The sequence below is a fragment of the Acipenser ruthenus genome, chromosome 6, assembly GCF_902713425.1.
Source record: "Acipenser ruthenus chromosome 6, fAciRut3.2 maternal haplotype, whole genome shotgun sequence".
NCBI classification, from domain to species: Eukaryota; Metazoa; Chordata; class Actinopteri; order Acipenseriformes; family Acipenseridae; genus Acipenser; species Acipenser ruthenus.
Genome location: NC_081194.1, coordinates 45,367,441 through 45,389,186, shown reverse-complemented (window position 1 = coordinate 45,389,186; position 21,746 = coordinate 45,367,441). Strand labels below are relative to the sequence as shown.

At 41.8% G+C, this 21,746-nt stretch overlaps 1 protein-coding gene across 3 annotated transcripts in view; it reads left to right on the top strand.

The window, feature by feature from the left end:
- The first annotated feature begins 543 nt into the window (after positions 1-543).
- Positions 544-21,746, top strand: part of LOC117411459 (G protein-coupled receptor 137Ba-like) — a 38,043-nt gene continuing 16,840 nt past the window's right edge. Inside the window, exons 1-3 of one of the 3 annotated variants that reach the window (XM_059025430.1) lie at positions 544-857; positions 12,420-12,858; positions 21,066-21,115. In XM_059025430.1, coding sequence (XP_058881413.1) covers positions 12,490-12,858; positions 21,066-21,115 — 419 coding nt within the window. In that variant the 5' untranslated portion in view covers positions 544-857; positions 12,420-12,489. Of the gene's footprint in view, positions 858-12,362; positions 12,859-21,065; positions 21,116-21,746 lie in introns of those variants that run through there. The other 2 variants (XR_004545793.3, XM_034019025.3) reach the window with 2 other exon arrangements.

The following is a 21,746-nucleotide window of genomic DNA, read 5'->3' as shown; positions in this document are numbered from 1 at the left end:
TTTTTCAGTTTTTCTAAATTTAGGAATATTTTTCTCCTCTTCCGAACACCTAACCCCCGACTGAGTGCTACGTGTCTCTATATATACTGTTGTGCTGGGATTCAATTACTAATTAATTATTCACTTGAATCCCTTTATTCACTTTAATTCTGTGCAACCCCGTGCTCACATATTACATTTAACCAGCACGTGAAGTGATTTGTGCCCTCCTCGTGCCTAAATACAAATCTACACTTTTTAAATACACGTGAAACACAGACCCGTTTATATCCCGTGTACCAATCTATACACCGACATTAACACACGCAACATACAACACATAACACACAAAATACACACAGGGGCGGGCACTTTGCCACAGAGGGTAACTATACTGAGGCCACAGGTAACACCAGGATGTAATCACTGAAACAGAAAATAAATCAAAATGAATCAAGCAGTCTAATTTGACCAACAGCTGAAACCTGTCTGGTAACTCACTCAACTGGCACAGCTGTTACTGCTTTGTACTCTTGTGGTCTTTATGAAGATTACTGCAGCAGGCTCTGGTAAAAGTACAGGACATGTTAGTGAATGTATACTGCTGTGTAAACTGAACATAACTTTGGGAATACACGATCTCCATACCTCATCATAGATTAATTCTGTTTTCACAGCTTATAATACCAGCAATGTAGACAGTTATTCAGCACTACTATTCAATCTAATGCTGCTTGGCACCAGCAAGTCTCATTTAAAATGTTAAACCAGCACATTTGTATCCTCCAATCATTTAGACAACTGGAAGACATCCAACAAATGAGCACAACATGTGCTTGGTAGAATTCGGGAATTCAAATTTCATGGAAATCAAAAGGGTAATTACATTTTTCTCACTGTAAAATTCAGAACACATTTCTACAAGATAAAAAATATAAGATTGGTGCAGAAGAATAATGTTTCTTTTATATACAGTCCTGATATTTACATATTGTACCATACTAGTCTGGGATTGTAGCACAGTGCTACGGTAAACATTCCGGTGATAGTTAAAACTTGCAATGTTTAGTTAGAACTCGTGGATGGAGTTAGGTTTTGGGTTTGTTTGATTTACTTTGTGTAAATAGATAAATACACAGGAAGTATTTCTGCAAGTGGCAAACTAACCCTGGTTTGTCACAGTACATAATAGTATAGAATAAGAATAAGCAATGATATGATATCACAATTTTATAACCGATTCTCTAGCTATTGTATATGCAAAAATGTGACATACAGATGAATGGATATATGGACAGGCAGACACACCCTATACACAATATGATATTCTCAATAACATAAAGTAAATAATGGCAATTCATGACAATTTCATCCCCATACATCAAGGCACAAAAAGGTACATATTTCCTGACTGGTCAATTTTGTTATAAGGGCAGGATTTGGCATCTTAAATCTTCTGCTTTGTACAGTTGTTTATTCATTTATTTCTTATTTAACGATTTTAAACAAATAAACAAAATCGTAATTGATGATTATCGTAATTGATTTTTGGGTTGTTTATTTTCGATTCTCTTAACGTTGACATAAAAGCTAGTGGTATGCCGTTTATGAAACCCCCCCCTGAGAAATATTTAGTTTGTTTGGTCCACAGGAAGTAGTGTATACAGGTAGTTCCCAGAATTGTTTTTGCAATTCCACAGGGTTTACATCTGTTTATGCATTGTTTTTCTGGGTGAAGCGAATTATTTTTGGTTTATTAATACTGGTGCACTTTTTTTACCCAGAGGCATGAGTTGTTTAAACCTAACAATAAAAGGGGAATTGCAATTGCGGTTTATTGGCACCACCTTGTGGTTATTTATTTAAACGCTTTTACTGTAAAAAAAAAAAAAAAAAAAAAAAAAAAAAACACTTCTATAAGCAAATACTCAGCTGGAATTCTATTCTTGTAATACTTGAAAGACATTTTAAATTGTTAATAGTATTTTCTATAAACCTGCTCTATCACATGGAGGCATGTTTATATTGCCTTTAGTGATGTGAATAATGGAGTCAATACAGGTTATTATGATAGGTCTGGGATCTGAGCTAAGTATTTAAATTTGCATGCCTTCAATTCCCTTTTTGTATTTTAATGAATACAATACAGTATGATATTCAAAAAAAAAAAAACTGTTCTGGACTGTTGTTAAAAAAGCCAGCAGTCCAGAACAGCTTAGTGAATAGCAATGTTAAGAATCCTTGGTGCCACAGGGAAATACAAATGTAGTCTTGGGCACCAAAATTGTTTTATAAGAAGGATATTGAATCAAATGTACAATTCATGGGCAGACATCACTCTATATCTCCGTAAAATGATATTCAAGCAGACTAGACTAGACATTATAGGATGGTTACTAACTTGGGGCAACACTATGAAAATTAATTTTTGGGGCGGGGGACTGTAGTTGGGCTGTCTGAGCCTGTTTGTGGGCTAATGGGGTAAGCTAACTACAAGCTACTTATTGTATTCCACTTATTATTATTTATTTCTTAGCAGACGCCCTTATCCAGGGCGACTTACAGTCGTAAACAAAAATACATTTCAAGAATCACAGTACAAGTAATAATACAATTAAGAGCAAGATAAAAATACAATGACTTCGGTTCTAGCAAGTACAAGTATATGACAAAATATGATTCAATAACAGAGCAGATAACAGTAAATGAAATATATGTATTTATAAAGTAGTTTTGAGTTTTAGGAGTACTTGAATGTAATGTTTTTTTGAGCATGGTTATTGTGTTTTGTATTCCAGTAGGCTGCTATTGACTTTTTACCATTATTTATATACTTCCTTGTTATTTGCTATTAATAGAATACTAAATAGTATGGGTTATATTGTTTAACTTATAATGCTGTTCATGCATATAATGCTGTTCCTTGAGCTTTGTTTGTTTCAGTCTAATATATGCTTTAACAACAATTCACTTACCCAGTAACATGTATGTTCAATATTTTTGGTTAGGGGGTGTGGTGCTATTCTGCTGTTGTAGCTTAAGCATTTACCATACTGCTGACATTTTTGTATTTAGTGAAACTTTATTGAGTGGAAACCAATCTCCTCAGCTTCAAACATACAGTGGCATGATAATCAAACAGTTCAACAGCAAAACAAAAAGGCACTTCTGAGATGAAAAGATATGATTTTAAAAGCCTTGGTTATATATTTGTTAACAATTTGAAGTTGTAAAAGGTAAAAAGGCGAGTAATGCAGTACCTTTGTATTTTAGTGGTCTTAGTCTGTGTCATTCGGAGGTCAAGGGAAAGAGAGACAGTCACTTAGTTCATAGCAAAGACAAGAACATTTTGTAATGGGAATCTTTTCAGAAACATGACCCTTACCGTAATTCTATATTTTTTTTGTAAAGCGATTTATAGTACTTTTAGCCCTTTGCCCTTTGAAGCCTGGCACTGGAATCAAGATTGGAGATGTATATCTGGGAAATAGTGTAAAACAAACACGCATCACCATATTTAGCAAAACCACAGATGCCAGAGCTGTTTTTCTATTTAAAAAGGCTTTGGGGTCATGTGAGAAAATGGGCACACAGGAATAAGCAGTAGAGTTGTAAAAGTTGAAACAGAATACAGGGCAAGTCATGCATGGGTGATTTCAGTCCTGCCAGCGCTATTTTGCCCATCTTTGCTGGGGACTCACAGTGAGTGTTATAATGGCCTACACAGAGTTCTGGAGGAAAATCGACTGGGGATAGTTCACCTCACTGCACAGCCCACACAGAGATTTCCATTTCTGGGCCTTTGCCTCCAGGGTTTACTAGCTTGGTAACATCCATTGCTTGGGTTTGGTGGGTTTACTGCTAATCTGATTCCTTTAGTGAAGATGGAGTTGCAATCTGTACTCCAGAGTGACATTATCATGTTTTAGACTGTTCCAATAGCAATCTCTACAGTCTTGTAGTGAGCTTACATTTTTAAAACTATGACCTGAGCTGGCTTAGGGTCAATTAGATTAAACTTCTCATTTGAGCCACCCGTTTACACTTGAGCAGTGCTCTAAGCAGCACTGTGAGCCTGTATCCATGCACAGAGTCCCTGAACTAAAGTGCGTGCCCTCAGACGTCATATCTCCATGGCGACCTCACTATGCGCAGGACAAAAAATTAAAGAAGCACCTGCCTGCCAGCCTAGTTCCATACTACATGCGTGGAGCAGTCCATTAACAGCATATTAGTGTGCTATCATACAGGTGTTTCTATTGGTTGACAACCCCTATTCAATAGGACATTTTCACATTGTTTAAAGCAATCATATGGTATTCTTACTGTCAAACAAAACCGATTCGTGGTTACAAGACAAGAGTAAGTTTCACCAGCATAATACCTCACACACACTCTCACAGCATATCTGAATTACATCATGTGCTAAATACATCCCTTTGCCAACAGGGTCCATGATTCGGCAGATCAATAATCCCATTGCTGCTAAACAGAGAACCTGACTAAGGAGTTCTGGGATATGCGTCACTGTTTCTTGGCTAACACTGTTAATTGTTGTTCAGTAGATTCTCTACTGTTTGTGAGCATTTTGATTAGTTTGTATGGGAATTGAGCAAAACCTGTTTTTAAGGAAGTGAAACAAGAAGTGAAATGGTTGTTTGATAATCGCAAGAACAAATGTTCTACAAAAATACATGCTTGACTTCTGTTTCTTACAAAATTAGAAGTTGCTATTGCTAATATTATAATGCTGTCTCATCTTTAGTAGAAGTTATGTTCTGGTCATACAGTATGCTCACTACTTGTATTTGGTTGATATTTTGTTTAGGTGTGTCACCAGTTGCTTGTGGTGTAACTTTCTGTGGTGAAACCACTTAAATAAAGATTTGTTTTTAAATGGTTCGCCACTATTGCAGCGCCCTTGACGGAGTGTCAAAGAAAGGTCACTCTAAACCATAGGTTTGAGCTGAGGGGGTGAAATGTGTGACAGAGTCGTTACACCGGCATACTTTGAGTGGTTAACCATGCCTAAGTCAGTAATAGAATGAAGATAATTCTGTTTACTACATAATTGCAGTTTCAATGTATTGTCCACCAGTGGGGAGCAATCATTGGAAGACCCGACTGCTGATGATATCTACAATGTCCTGATTAGGTAATTTACCACTGACAAAACAATGATGGGTTGAGTGTTTGCAATTAGGGGTAATAAAAGGAGGTATATATAGATTCCTTTGTGGGTGTGTGCGAGAGACTACCAGGGATCTGATGAGGAGAAGGAGAAGGAGAAGGAGAAGGAGAAGGAGAAGGAGAAGGAGAAGAGTGTTTGGAGAGAGATAAAACTGAGTGCTGCAGTTAGCAATAATACAATTACTGTGTGGGGTCATTTTGCTTTTTGGAAACACCAAAATACCTTAATGCAGGTAAACAGCTTAGCTGTCCTGTGGTTTAATAAGAAACAACGGTTTAGTAAGTACTAGTACTCCTTGTTAGAGTTAGGTTTTTGTTTTGTTTGTTTTTTGTTTGTTTAAAACCCTTGTAAATAAAAAACGTGTGCAGTTGCGCGTCATTGCAATAACTGCCTGAAGTCTGCTTTTTACAGTGTGGTCTGCCTTGACCGTCAGTCACTCTACCACAGGCTGTTATTAAATGTGTGTTTTGAAACTGGTAAACGGCTTAGCTGTCCAATTTGTATAGTTTAGTTGGTGACCCTGTGTGGCGTTAGGCTTTTTGTTTGTTTTTATTTATTTTGAAATTAAAAGTGCGCATAAAAGTGCTTAACTGTCAGTCTGTGTGTTGGGTTTCATTATTAAAGAAGGGAAAAGAACCCAAAAGTGAGCCAAGTTGTAGTTAAAAGTTTACATACTCCAGTGGAAATTTATAATTTTTAGAAATTTCTCGAAAAAACAAAGAATATTAGGGAAAATCTTTTGTAGCAAAAGATTTGCTTTTGTGGATGAGGAAAAAAAGTTACAAAAAATAGATGTCTATAGATGATAAAAATGCTGAAATAAATAGATGATTATTTATTTCAGCAATGTTTTTGCAAAACTCCAAAAATGCTAATTCAAAAGTATTCATACCTTGACAACGACAATTAAATGAATAGCTTGTTGAGGCACCTTTAGCAATAATAAATGATTAGGATGTTTGTCAATGAGCTTTTGGCAAGATTCTTTAGTGATTTTTGACCATTCTTCAATGCAGAATTGTTCCAGTTCATTCAAATTCAGAGGACTTCTCTTGTAAACAGCCTTCTTCAACTCATACCAAAGATTCTCAATCGTATTTAGATCTGGACTATGACTAGGCCATTCCAGAACCTTAATTTTATTCTTCTTTCACGGGGTGTGAGCTGGGGGGTGTAAGGATAGGGCAGAAGAAGCAGAAAGGAGCAGTTAGTAGGATAGAAAGTGGTCACTGACTGAGGACGACGATGCCGACACATCCCAGGGGCAGAGGACCCAGCAACCAAAACAGAATAGAAAAGATGGTCGCTGACTGAGGGTGACGATGCCGACACATCTCAGGGGTGAAGGACCCAGCAACCGAAGACAGGATAGAAACGTGGACTCTGACTGAGGGCGACGATGCCAACACATCCCAGGGGCAAAGGACCCAGCGACCGAAAACACATACGAGGGTTATGACTCGGGGATCCGCCCCTTGGAAGGAAGTCAGTCCCGGTAGACCGGGACACGAAAGGAGATGAGAGAGAGAGAGGTACCCAGCATCTGAGACTTCTGTAAAGGGGCGCTCATTAAACCCCCAATTGGCCGAGACGTCACGCTGCCTGGGACCTGAAATCAGGACAAAGCATGGAGGTTAGTATGGGATGTGAGCACGAGTGGCCACATCCCGAAAGAAAAGCAGAATAGAACAGAGCATGAGTGAGGTAAGATAAGCGCAGGACCTGAGAAAAGGACAGTGCGGCCAGGGGTCTGCTCTGACTCACATGGTGAGAACCCCCCTGAAGGTAAGGGAGGCGGATGCCTAACCCTGAGGTCGGGGAAGTGAGACTCACTTGCCCCCCAAAGGATGGATCCCCGGCACCTCACGAAATCTCCCACACCGTGAGACAAACAAAAAATAGCACGTGCCAGCGCACAACATAAACAAAAGACCAGAAGGACAAACGGGACAAACAGAGGGATGGTTAGTTATTTTGTTAGTAGGATGTGACTATGTGTATACCTGCCGCTCAGTGGAGAGGAAAAAACCCCTTGAGGCTGATTAGGGGAAAACCTCTGGTGGCCCCGGCAGACAGGAAGCCCCTAATCCGGGCATACTAGCAATTTTAAAATGAGCAGCAACTATATCAGAGGAGGATGAATGAATGTAAGAATCCACCGCAGAAGAGGACCAGCTCCGCACATTCATGATATGGCTGTCTCTGGAGCCACCGGCTGCAATCAAGGGAGAGGAGGTGCTGTCTCCCGAGCCAGAGGAGGTGAAGAGCACACCTCCACCACAGCTCCAGTCCCCAATCCCGGAAGCTTGTCCGGCGCTGGTCAGTGCAGCCCCTTGCCCTTGTTCCTGGACACCCTGCCGGTCTGCCTAGACCTCCCTGCGCTTGACCTGGAGCCCAGGAGTCTGCACCATCGGCCACAGCTCTGCCACAGGTTCCCTACTCCACTCTCCCCGAGCACCCAGACGTCGCTGGGCTGCTGCCAGACGTCGCTGATGCTCCCCCTGTTCACTGCTCCGCTCCCCCTGGGTGATCGGACATTGCTGCGCCGGTCCCCAGGTGAAGACCTCTGCCCTCTGCTGCATCCTCCTGTTCCCCGGCCGTCGCTTCAGTTGCCCCTGTCATCCCGGTGGGGTCCCGTGTCGCCGGTTCACGGTCCCTCCCTGGAAGCGCCGGAGGGACCGACCGACCCTCAAGCCCGCCCGTGGAAGAGGGCGAAGATTAAAGAAATCGGACTTGAGGGTGGGTGGTCTTTTAAGGGTGGAGGGAAGTGGCCTTGGAATGGCCGATCAGTGTTGCACACTTGAGGGGGAGGATGTGTAACACAGCAGGGAGGGGGTTAACCCTTTGTGGTTCATTTATTAAATGCGCGTCAGGCACGCCAGGTCTAATTTATTTTCACACGCGCAGTTAATTTTAGACGTGCTGTTTAAAAGTATTTTTTTTCACAGTCAAACGGGTTTAAAAGGCCCTGCATAACAACAAAGCACTCACTAGGCATCTCCAGCCCCGCCCCACCCTTTCGTTCGCTATAGCTTTCACCTATGTAAGAAATAAATAATAATAATAATAATAGTCGTACATACCGATCAATCATCTCCTGATCATTCATTTTATCACCAAGCTCCTCAATAATGTGATCCAAGTCATTATTTTATTACTATAACATCTCAAAAAAGCTCTGCAAATGTCCGTGTTCTCTGTGCGCTGTCGCACTATCAGCCAGCTTGTTTACTTATGACCGCCCTGTTATCTGATACCAGGGCCATGTATGACTATTCATGAGATACGCCTCTTTTTTTTTTTTCGACTTGTCTCGGCTCCTGTTGTTCCCACTCGGCCATTGAATGGTTTTCTCGGCTTTTTCCCCGAGAAAAAATGACTAAAACCCGTTTTTTGCGTTTCTATAATGATGTCGGACAGGGTCCGACAATGGACCTGACAGGAATAATTGCAATGTCGGACCAGGTCCGACAATGGACCGCAAAGGGTTAATAGCCTCCCTGCAGGAAAAACACGTGCGTATGCACAATTGTGTAATTGTTTTATTGTTTGTTATCCCCTGCACCCGGTGGTGATTAAAAATTAGAACCGAGTGCAGGGTATTTAAGATGTGCAGCCTGTCTGCACGGGGCTGCTGAGTAGAAGGAGGTGGAAAGGTGCTCTGTCTCCGAGTAGCCATAAGTAAGTGCTGTGTTAAGCCCGTGTGGTTGTGTGTTGTGGTGCCAGGTAAACGGCTTAGCCGTCCTGCGAGTTAGTCAGGGACTTACCTGTGTAGTCAGAGTTCCAAAAACGGAGTTAGGTGTTTGTTTCTGTTTTGTTTGTTTTGTTGTTGTTGTTAATTAAAAATAGCGCAATCGCACAGAGAAAATTCATTCCTGTGCGTGTTGGGTCGTGTTTTTAAAGGGGCAACAAACCCGAGTGGGTGCAATCGATTACACCATGTTAGCTATGTGGTGCCTGGGCTATCTGTATTCATGAGATACGCCCCCTTTTTTATTTATTTTTTATTTTTTTTGGCTCCTATCGGTCTCACTCTGCCATTGAATGGTTTTCTCAGCTTTTTCCCGAGAAAAAAACTTTTTTCCGTCTTTTTGATGAGATCGGACAGGGTCTGACATTGGACCGGAAAGGGAAAATGGCAATGTTGGACCAGGTCCAACATAGGACCGCAAAGGGTTAAAGTGTAGCATAAAGTACTAGTTAAAGAACATTGGGAGGGTTCAAATGTGGATTCAAAAAGGGTTAACTTCACCAATTCCATAACAACATCTCAGATCCTTCCTATATAATTATCTTCAAATATTACGAAGCTATTGAAAGATTGAGCAATAAGCCCAGAGTCCATGTTGCTTTACTTGTGTCTGTCTAGTAGTTTACCTCATTTATATCACTGTGTAATCTTGACAGTTTAAACCACAACTATAGTTGACATGACCTTGATCAGAGCAAAGTAAATAACTGACTGTGAAAGGATAGAGTCAGTAATGAGACCCAGAGTCAGGAAGCTGCAGTGTTAGCAAACGAGAACAAAAACAAAACAAATAGGTAAGGTGACCATGTGGCTCTGTGTTCAGCGGGACAGTATGGGACAGTTCAGGCTTTCCAACTCATAACCCAATACATTCTGGTATGTTTTACCTGTCAACCCAATGCATTCTGGTATGTTTTACCTGTCTCAGGTACCATTCTTTCCTTTAAGAGAAGCAGGACTACACTTGCCGGAATGCATTGGGTTGTGAGTTGAAAAGCCAGAACTGTCCCAAACTGTCCCGCTGAACACAGAGCCATATGGTCACCTTACTAATAGGGCACGAGGGCCAAAATAAAGGGTTACACAAGCACACAACAAGGAATATACATACACATATAACAAATCTCACACAGGCCAGCTTGGGCAACACCTTCATTGGCTTCTGTCCTTACACCACCACGAAACAAAGGACTTTCTTTTCCTTTTATACCCTGTGGTTAGGACTTGATTGATGATCAATTATTCAATCAAGACCCAGCCACATTCCACATGTGTATTCAGCAGGGGAGGAATTAACCCCATCCCTGCCAAACTTAAATATAAACCCACTATTTACATGTGCAGGGCTTCTGCCCTGTCACACTGACACTTCAGGATACCTGCCCAAATAGGGACTATATTACATAAGCTTTTACTATTTACAGTGAAAGGGGGCTTCTATATTCAGTAAAGTACTACCGTTATTAATAACTTGTATCTGCAAGAGATCTTTACAATCTGTTGGTGCTCCTTCATTAAATAAGTGCTGAGGTATTAAAATGGAGCATTTGTGTTTCTAGGATTTTAAGGTTGACTTGGCTGGGTGAGGAGCTGCCGTGGGAATGTCAGGACGGGGCAGAGAAAAATCCTGTCAGAGTCAACACTGTTGACTGCAAGCTTTCCAGATGGCCCTTGAAACATCCCCCAAATCAAGAAACTGTGTCTACTATTGTCAGTCACAACAGCATTTTTTATGTACTGAAGCTGATAGTATATTGTGACAGAATAACCTAAGAGCCCCCAAAGGGCTCTAGGGATTGTTTATGGCCATCCTCTTGAGTGAAATAACCGCAGCACTCCATGTATGTTCATGTACAGTTCTGTTTTTATAACAAGTACAATATATGGAAAAGAAAGTATGTTTAATATTAAATTAAATAGACACATTTGTGAATTACTTTCCTTATATCAAGCTGTGCAACTGCTGAGTGACAAGGCATAATTTGCCATGAAATGTGCCCTTTATTACAAATGTTTACTACCTCCTTATAGAAAAAGATGGGAAATGAGCAACAAACAAAGACCATTTTTTTGGAAACAGTTTTTGTGTGTGTTGGTTGTGTAGTTCTTTTTCTGGATAATGTTGACCCCTAGAGATGAGATGAGGTAATGAGTTAGGAGTTTACTCAGGCAAACAGGTCTGACTCTTTTATTCAGTGGTAAATCTGATTCACTCCCATTCTTCAAGAATTACAAATGATTGCTCTAATAATTATTTTTTATTATCAAAAAAGGGAGATTGAGATGGAGCACAAATTCTCATTTTACATAACAACTTCAAAGTAACAATACAACAACAGGCCTAGCATGTACAGTATAACATGATAATATTTTCTGTCCAAATATTGCCAACTCATGACTCAGGAAGGTCAAATAGCCTATCTTTGTTTTGTAATGTTTAAAAATGAAGAAATAGACACAATGTAGCAATCATCTTCCGTAGTAGCAGGACTACTCTACAAATTGATGTCAATTTGTGGTAGTGAAAGTAATACTACATAACCATCTGCAACCTAGACAGATTTATAAATATTAATAATAATAATAAAAACAGTCCTAATTCCATTGAAAGCAGAACAAAATCATACCAACATGATATGGCACTCTTGTCAGCAGAGGATCAGGCATATCTATTTATATTTATAGTGGAGGCAATTTTACATCTTTGTTTTACATCTGCATCAGAACATGATACTGGAACATAGTGATCTACTTTTGTTACTTATTTATTTATTTTATATATTTTACTACGAAATGGTGAATTATGATGTAGCATCTTCTTTACAATAAAGGCCGGGGAAACCGAATATCAAAATTTACCACAATAAATGTTTACAGTAATTTTAAGGTTATCATGCCTTTCCCATGTCAAAAGAAGCAGTGAAATTTGTTTTTAAAACTTGACAATTGGAAACATACATATTTGTTGGACGGGGACTTCTGTATTATTTTATGGTACTGGCCAATTTAATTCCATGTACATAGTACAGTGATGAGAAAGGAAGATACACAAAATATCACCAAGTACTTCAACTACATACATTTTGCCCTGGTTCGATTCTTCAATGAATAGCAGATTCATTGAAGAATCGTGTTTCTTAGACCTCTTACAGATCTAGTGTTGAAAGAGTAAAACATCAATTCTTTTAAATTGATTTTTAATGTCTTTCAGTCTCAATTGTTAAAAAAGCTTGAAAAATAAAACAAAAGACACAAACAGACTTGCTGGTCATGAAAGCATTTATTAAAATCTCAACCCACAGATGGTCAGCCCCTTTAAATGGTTTAAACAAATATCAGTACTTGTGGATGGTTTGGGGATTGCCCACGGAGAGCAGATTTCTGTTTCCTGCCAATTGCTGACAAATGATTCATTCTGAATAGAGATCATGTGCTGAGCCTCTGGCCGTCACTGTTCTGCAGAAGGAGGAAGTGAGGCTTGTTTTCTTTTTCTCTCAGGCTGCATGGAGCTTAACCAGGGACTAGGAACCAGGTTGTGCTAAAAAGAAGTAGGCTTGTTGCCAGGGTGATGGAAGCACCAGTGTGGGACCTCCTGACGAACGATACTCAGCCCCCTACCTTGAGCCCGGCCGTGCCCCCTTGTGTGAAGCTGGGCCTGACTGTCGCCTACACTGTCTTCTACTCGCTGCTCTTTCTTTTTGTCTACGTCCAGCTCTGGTTGATCCTCCACTACAGGCACAAGCGCTTCAGCTACCAGACTGTCTTCCTCTTTCTTTGTCTGCTCTGGGCAGGCCTGCGGACGGTGCTCTTCTCATTCTACTTCAGGAACTTTGTTACAGCCAACTCGCTGAGCCCCTTCGTCTTCTGGCTGCTCTACTGCTTCCCTGTGTGCCTGCAATTCTTCACTCTCAGTCTGATGAACCTTTACTTTGTACAGGTTAGTATTAACTAGCTGTATGCCTTCAGATTTGATGTATTTATCTTTCAATTTTTGTTGTTTTAAGACTTGTGAAAGTTGAGGGACAATGGCAAAGGCTCAGGCACGGTACTGGCAGGTGTCTTGACAGCCTCCACTTACATCTCTGCAAGCACACCTCATACCTAACCTGTGCCTAATTGTGCCCAATTGTTTGTGGTGGTTTTGTGATGTACACTATTGTTCACTTGGGGGCAAAGTTGACAGGCATAAGAATCTAGAGTGTTATCTTCTGTACCATCTCCCTCAATATTCCTTTATAGAAAGTCAAAAAAGGATATTTGGTGAAAGATGAACTGCAAACATGTTTTGCTTACATGACTTGATTACAGAACATGCATATGCATGCATGATGAAGACCAAATGAGTTTGATAAAAACCATGGACAACTATTATATATTAAACTGTGAATGCCTGGTATACATATGGGAACTACATGGAAAACTGCAAAATTAAGGCTGACACACACCAGATGTGATGCGATTTTTCAATGGGCGACAAGATACTTTCGCAGCAACATGACCATACACCCCAGAAGCAACAAATAGGCGATGCAGCAGGTTTGAAAACTGCCAGATATATACAACTATTAAAATTGCTATTGACCAAACTATGATCAAGATTGGTACATATTCGTCAACATGATGTTGAAATTATGAGTGTCTTCTCTGACGGTATTTCAACATATATGGCAATAAATCATACATACCAGGCTTATCCAGGTCCTTCGAAATGGACTCTCATATATTTTCTTTCAAATCTGTATCTTTAAAATTGTGATGACCTTTGTCATAAAGCTATTTTTTCAACGGCAAGTATTATTTTTTCCTCTGTCATTCTGGATACTGCTTCACCGTGTTGGACCATGTGCATTGAAGCTGTTGTTTGACTGGTTAATTCCCTAGCTGTCGCACGACAAATCGCAAATAAGGATTCAATCCTATTTATTTCACGTCGCTCCAGTGCCGCCCTGGTCTCGGTCCCGTGTCACCTGTCACATCACCTGTGGTGTGAAAGATACTCATCAAAAGTATAGGTTCTATTCATTTTGTCGCATCGCTGCACAGTTTTGCTTGTCGCATCGTGTCTGGTGGGTAGCAGCCTTTATTGTGCAAATCTATGTTTGCACAATAAACCCACAATAACAAATTGAGGTTTGCCAATTGTACAACTGTACAAGACTGCATGTTGGTTTTGTAATTTATAAAACCATGTTTGTTTTGCTTGAGACCCACTGCACCACCCTTTCCTTTGGTTAGATTTTGTTATACTGAGGGATGAACCACAAACATTTCACAATCCCAGGGCAGCACAGGGATACTCAACAGTTCTCACCTGTAGCTCCCTAGCCACCTGGTAATAAATCAGCAGTTCGGCATTGTCAAGTGTTTTCTGCTCTGGTCGACTGCTTCTGTTTAATTACATAAATTAAAACCTAGTGAAAACAAATCATATTTTAAAATCCCACCCCGGGCAAGCAGCAACAAGTCACAGACCATAAAGGACCAGATTATAGAACTGCTATCACATCAGAAAAGGCAGAAAAACTGTAAATTCACAATACTGATTAATGCTTTGAGTTCAACCTGCTATGACTTCACCATAATAAACATGAATTGAATATCCAGGAGAGTTTATAGATAGATAGATAGATAGATAGATAGATAGATAGATAGATAGATCATCTAAAACATTAACACATAAAATACATCAGTCACAATTTACAACATTATATATTTAAATACTTTAAAAAGATAGCAAAAAAACCAAGAGACTATCAAATATATATTGATAATTCACAAAGTGCACCACCAATACACCAATTCAAAACAAACATTTCTAAATCATTTATCATACTGTAATATTTAAAATCCAATCCTGATAACAAGCATTCTAAAAACAGTAATAACATTTGTTTCAACCACATTTGCAACTTGAGCTTTTCTACTTTTTAAAACAGATAGCTTTGCTTGTCCTAAAAGTTTGCCAACTGACACAAAAATGTCTTTCTTTTAGTGTATTGTATCCCAAAGATAAAAAATACATTCAGAAAAATTCAACCCCAGCTTGGCAAACAGACATTAAAACAAAAAGGGGAATACATCTGTTACAAAAAACAAAACCATGAAAAAAGTTTCCTTGTGTACACCGCACAATTTTTTTTTTTTTGCCAGTTTATTCTAGCTGATGAAATTCTCTGAAAATATGTCTGATTATTCACAAAAACAGAGATGTCATCTGCATACGCAGATACTTTTATTGGCTGGGCTGAGCTCCCTGGGACTGAGAGTCCTGTTAAAATCTGTGTGAGGCAATTCTCCTTTCTCCAGGCTTTCACGATAGACTGCGTGCAGGCCATTTCTTAACAATGTCCAGATAAAAAATATAACTGGCAGTCCATCCCTTCCTGGAGCTTTTCCCCCTTTCAGTCCCTAGGAGGCGTCAGAGCTCCTGCATCGTTCGTCAGCACAAACGTTATTTCAGTTGCAACTTTTTATTTAAGTTTCTATTTCTATTCTATTTTTATTTTTTCAGTTTCAGTTTAGTTATGAATATTTCTTTTTAATACTAATTCCTATTTGTTTCAGTTTTAGTACTTAGGCTACATACACACACAGGCTAAATGCAGTTGTGAGTTCACCTTTTGCTCTTAATATGGTTTGTATACGCACACAGTTTGGTTACAAAGGGCAGTGACAACCACACTAGTTAATCCTTTTCAGAGCTAGTATCAAGTGCGGTTATTAATTCAGTTTGGTTAGTTAATGTGCACTAACTGTGTGTGTGTGTGTATTACAACTGCACTAACACAACTGCAGTTGGTGCTCAGTGGATTTCTGCGCAACTAATGATGTCATTGTTTATCAGGCATTTGCGTGTGATAAACATGGCTACAAAAATATATATGGGTGCCTGATGAGCCTGATGAGTAAATTCACTGGTAAATAATGCATACATATAATATACTTTTTTATTTGATCAAAGTACAGTTGTATAATATTTTGTTGTAAGAAAAAAAATAGTATTTTTGGTTTTGCAACTTAAAACAGTATGGGACAATTCGTATCCCCAAACACCACAGTGCGACCGTAACTAATTTTTCCACCGATACCGCACGTCTCATCTGTGTGTTTTGGCACGCCAGGAAATGTCTCAGTAAATGACAAAGACACATATATGACTCCTTAGACATGCGTACATTTTTAATCCAGTCATTTGGAAACCACTCAAGTCGTTCCCACCAGCCTTCTGGTTGGAAGATCGCCCAGATGTTTCGATCTACCATCATGGTACTGCAGATCATCACCACTGTATTTAGCAGTGCAGAAAAAGCAAAACAGCGTCTCCGCTGATTTTGCAGAAAAGAGCATAGCTGTGCTTGACGAGCTCTAGATCGATTTACTTACAGTACTTTCTTCCATAAGCATAAACAAAAACACAGCCTCCATGTTCTCACACAAAACCTCACGATCGGCATGTAATGATGACCCAAGTTCAGTTCAGGGAACCAGGGTTACAGTAAGTAACGTTCCCTTTCAATTCGAAGATGACTACCAATGCCATTATGTATGGGATAATGTATACCACAGCCGTCGCGAGGGAGAAGGAACGGCAGCATATGAGGGACGCATCAGAACTGCATAACCCCAGGGGTTAGCGGTGTGAGCTTACACCCTCAAGGACCCTCGTGCCTAATGAAGGCAGGGCAGGATCTACCACATTAAGGCGGTAGAACCTGAAGAAAGTATGCGGTGTAGCCCAGCTAGCCACTGTACAAATATCGGACAGCGAGGCCCCTCTGAAGAGGGCCCAAGATGTAGCCAACCCTCTAGTGGATTGTGTGGCTACCCTCCCAGGTGGGGGCAAGCCAGCACCATCATACGCAGTCGAGACTGTGTCCACAATCCAATGTGACAGATGCTGCTTTGAGAGGGGCTGTCCTAGGGTCCGTATACCGTGACAGACAAAGAGCTGGTCAGTATGACACAGAGCTCATGTCTTATCCACGTAACACCTCAATGCCTGCACCAAGCAGAGGAAATTCAATCTCCTATCCTCCTCCGAAGCAAACGAAAAGACTCCAGTTCCACAGACTGATTCATGTGGAAGGCTGTAATCACCTTGGGGAGGAAAGCAGGGTTTGTATGCAGTGACACCGTGCTGCCATCGTCCCAAATACACATACAGGAGCTGTGCACCAACAGCGCCTGCAGCTCACTGACCCGCTTGGCGGAGGTGATGCCCAAGTGGAAGGCTGTCTTCATAGACAGATGTTTCAACTCTATGGAGTGTATAGGCTCAAACGGGGCCTTCGTGAGAGCCTCCAGTACAACATCAAGGCTCCATTCGGGAGGGCCTCCTGGGAGGGCATAACCATGAGCACCCTTCAGAAAACGGGTTGCTAGTATATAAGCGCCCAGGACACAGAGTCAATGGGGACATGGCATGCAAATATGGCTGCTAGGCACACTTTCAACATAGAGGTGGATCGACCTGCCTCTAACAGTTCTTGCAGAAACTGCAAAATAGTTGCTATAGGGCAACTATGGCCATGCACCAATTTTGAAAATACTTCCACATATGGCATGTAACGCCCCTGTGGAGGAGGCCCTAGCATTCTGCAGTGTACTGACAACAGCGTCCGAGAGCCCTAAGGCGGACAGACGGTCCCGTTCAGGGGCCAGACCCACAGTTGGAGTCTGCCTGGTCCTGGGTGACAGAGGGTGCCTTGCACCTGACTGAGGAGATCCATGTGCAACAGGATCCCACAGGGCTGGCCTTGCAGCAGCTAGCAGAGGTTTAAAAACCAGAATCTCCTCGGCCATCTAGGTGCCACCAGGAGAACAGTCGCCTTGACTCTCCTGACATTCTCAAAGACGGCGGGGAGCAGCAGTATCGGCGGGAAAGCATACAAAACGCATTGGGCCACTCGTGGGCTGCTCTCAGCTCCCACGCATTTATGTGCAGGGATGTCCAGTGATCTGACCAGGGTCTGCGAACTCTTCTGCCTGCCCAGACGGCCCCCCAACCAGAGTTGGGTGCATCTGTCATCACCAATTGACGGTTGTGTATGACTCCCATAATTACTCCTCCACCAGCATAGAGCTTCCCAGCATAGGCAAGACATGGTCAGCCGACGGTGTCTGTCACGCTTGAGGTGCAGCCGTAAGGCACTGAGCCACACTTGGATCAGGCGCATGTGGAGTAACCCTAGTATGGTGGGTGATGAAGCTGTGGACATCAGACCCAATAGTTTAACACAACACCAATTAAACTGTGAACCCTTGTTGAACAGGGCCAGGCAGTTGCGAATGGCAGCTACTCTGTCGTCCAACAGGTAGGCTTGCATCGCAAGGGAATCCAGCCGGAGACTCAAGTAGACCGTACTTTGCACCGGTATTTACTGGCTGTGTGGGCCACTGCTGCTTCCTGCGACTGGGACAAATCAACCAGTTGTCCAGGTAGTTCATTACCCTGATCCCTTGCAGCTTCAAGGGAGCTAGGATGACATCCATGCACTTTGAAAACGTGCGTGGGGCTAAGGAGAGGCGAATGGCAACACAGAAAACTCAAAGACGCTCCCCTGAAAGGTGAAGCGGAGATACTTCCTGTGTGCTGGACGAATAGGGACGTGGAACCCAATAGCGGGGCGCAGCAGAGCTGTGTCCCGGTGGAAGAATCACGCTTGTAAGGTTAGAAAACAGACTGCAATCGCAAAGCGATGTAGGCTGTTGAAAAGAAAAAGAGTAAACACAGCGAATTCAGCTGAATTCACAGAAGCGGGGATTCTGATTCCAGGGAAGTGGCAAGCCGGCTTCCAGGAATGAAATTGCAGGGGAACTCCAGAAAACTCTAGAGAGAGAGCTATTTCACACAGTCTCAATCACAGTAACTGGACAGGGGTGTCTAGCCTGGACTAGGTGCAGTCACACGACCGGGGCAGCGCGTAGCCTACAATGGAGTGGAGCACTGTCTACAGGCAGAGGGCATCAAGGCACCTTGTGCACCGAGCACCCGAGGGCGCTATGTGGACCGAGGTACTAGACACCTGCCTACCGAGCACCGTGCGCACAGAGTACCGTAAGCATTACGTGCACCGTGTACCGTGCAGCACCATGCTTTCTTGCACTAGCGCTGTAGCAGTGGGCACCAAGCACCGTGTGCACTGTGGGTACTGAGCACCACGCACACCAAGTAACAAGAGCACTATGTGCACTGTGTACCATGCGGCGCTGCGTCCATTCACTGACGCTGTAGTGCTAGGCACCGTGTGCTGTGTGCAACGAGCACCGTGCGCACCAAGATAACGAAGTATCAAGGAAATGCGTGCACCGAGGTACCGAAGCACCGGGGGGGGGGGGCGGGGCAGCTATGCAACGGTGCCTACCCTAACCTCGTTGTCACACACCTGGGCAGCGCGTAGCATGCACCAGGGAGACACAAGTGCCGAGGCCACTGTGGGCGAGTTGAAGGCAGACAGCAAAAACACAGTAGAACAGAAAGGGGAGAATACTTTGTTGCTTGTTTACAAGGCCCGACTCTCTGAGGTGGGCGGCCTACACAGCCAGAGAGGTCTATTCTACAGCGGGATAAAGCAACAGAGCCCGGTGGAGGAATACACAGCTGGATGGCTGAGTAACAACCACTCTGCAGCTATCCACAGCATGACCCTGAACAGGGTCGTGTGGTCTGACAAGAGACAGGGGGCGTGCAGCAGCAGGCAACAACAGGCCCACTACAGCTGCCAGATGGCAGCTGGGGGAATCACTCAACAGTGGGGATGTGGCAATGCCTAGCCCCATGGAGGAACTGTATTCTCCTAAGAAAGAAATAGACACTCAATCAAGGGGTGACTGCACAGGCAGTCGCTCATACACGACAGACAGTAAAAGCAGAGCAGTCTACAACGCAAGCGAGGAGGCTGCTGAAAGACAGAAAGAAGAGACTCGAAATAGAGAGTCGGTGATTCCAGGAAAGCGGCAAGCCGGCTTTCAGCACGAATGCAAGGGAAATACAACACGACTCAAAGCTCTTTTCTATCAACACGCTCAGCTAGACAGAGGTCTTACTTTACCATCTTGAGAAGGAAAAAGAGAAATGGCTTCCTCAGGATGACGGTTTCAATCCCTCAGTGGGTGGGACCGAAAGCGTCATCCCAGGAAGGGGCCTATCGTCAGCTCTGGTATAGACAGTTCAGTGATACCTACCCAATGGGCAGGCATATCCCATACATAATGTCTTTGGTGGTTGTCTTTGAATTGAAAGGGAACTATTACTATGCAGGTACCTTGTTTAGCAAATGCTAGCAAGTGTGGCTTTCATGCTTCACCTGATTGATGTTTGTAAATATTGTAAAGTTTTAAAAAGATAGGGAGAGTGCATTTAGCCTTGGGATGTTTGTTGACATGGTTTGAGTTTTTATTTTATTTTAAAGACAGTGTAAGCCGGGCTCACTCTCCGCAGTTCGTCGCCCCTTTAAAAATTGACCCAGGACACAAAACTGGCGTTTTAAGCGCTTACGCGCTAATTTTAATAAACAAAATAAACAAAACGAAAACAAAAACTTACCTCTGTTTTTGGAGCGTTGACTACACACGTCAGAAACCTAACTATCGCCAGATAGCTGAGCTGTTTACCGGCTACAAAACAAAACAAAACAAACAAAACAAAAACACACAGTTTTTTAACAAATCTCAAAAAGGCTTCACACAATACCTTTTTTTTATACAATTGAGCACTCATTCAATTGGGCTCCTTCACACAGCAGCAGCCTTGAGCAGACTGCGTGCTTTCTTTAAATATCCTGCACCTGGCTCTAATTTACAATGGTAGTCAAATGCAGGTGATAATTAAACAATAAATAATCATTAAACAATAATTAAACAAATACACAAATACATGTTTCTGGCAGGGAGGATATTAACCCCCTCACTGTCTTGTTACAACAGGTAAGCATTTATATGATTGGTTGAGTGTGGGTGCATGTGACCCAGGCTGCCATATACATGAAAACTTGGAATATTAATTAATTGGAACCTGATTCGCCCAGAGGGCTGAACGGAACTCAATTCTAATGCAAATGGTGTCAGTAGAGGCTCATACTGCATGCTGCACACTAAGCTATTATGTTTAAATCATATTCTGGTTTTCCCCCCTTAATCCTACAGGTTATTTTCAAGGCAAAATCCAAGTATGCACCAGAGCTCCTCAAGTACAGGTCAGTTTACTATAAAGTTCTTATGAGACCCTGAAATATATAATGTATTTGGTTCTTGTTGTAAAATTTGCAGGTGTTTTTCTCCTTTAAAAAAATAAGGTAATAAGTTTATAAATAATTTAATATTTATTATAATGAATCAGACAATTCTACTTTTATAATTATTCGAATTACACAGTTTATTGATTAATGAAATATTATTCTTAACAGGTGTTATGGTCAATACATGATTACATTTGGTTACATTCATTGGTTATTCAAGATACAGACACATCACAATTATTGCAACCCATTCTTCTAGTCGAATAATGGTAGAAACCTAACTTGCAGTCAAAAGAGTGATTAACCATAACCTTCAACTGAGAACGGCCTTTCAGAGCAGGTCCGGAGGTCCATTTCACCCGAGCAAATTCACTGAAATATAGTCTCCCCTAAGCTTATATAAGTTTTGCATTTCATTTGGGTATGAACATGCGCAGTATTAATCCTATATAATTCCATACTCTAACACCTGGTTTTGGTTTACATCTGTTTCACATTAGCTGACACTGCCCTTTCACATATAATGGACCTATACAATAGAACCCCTTCAAGCCCATTTAATAGGAAAATGATTTCAATATCTGAGAAC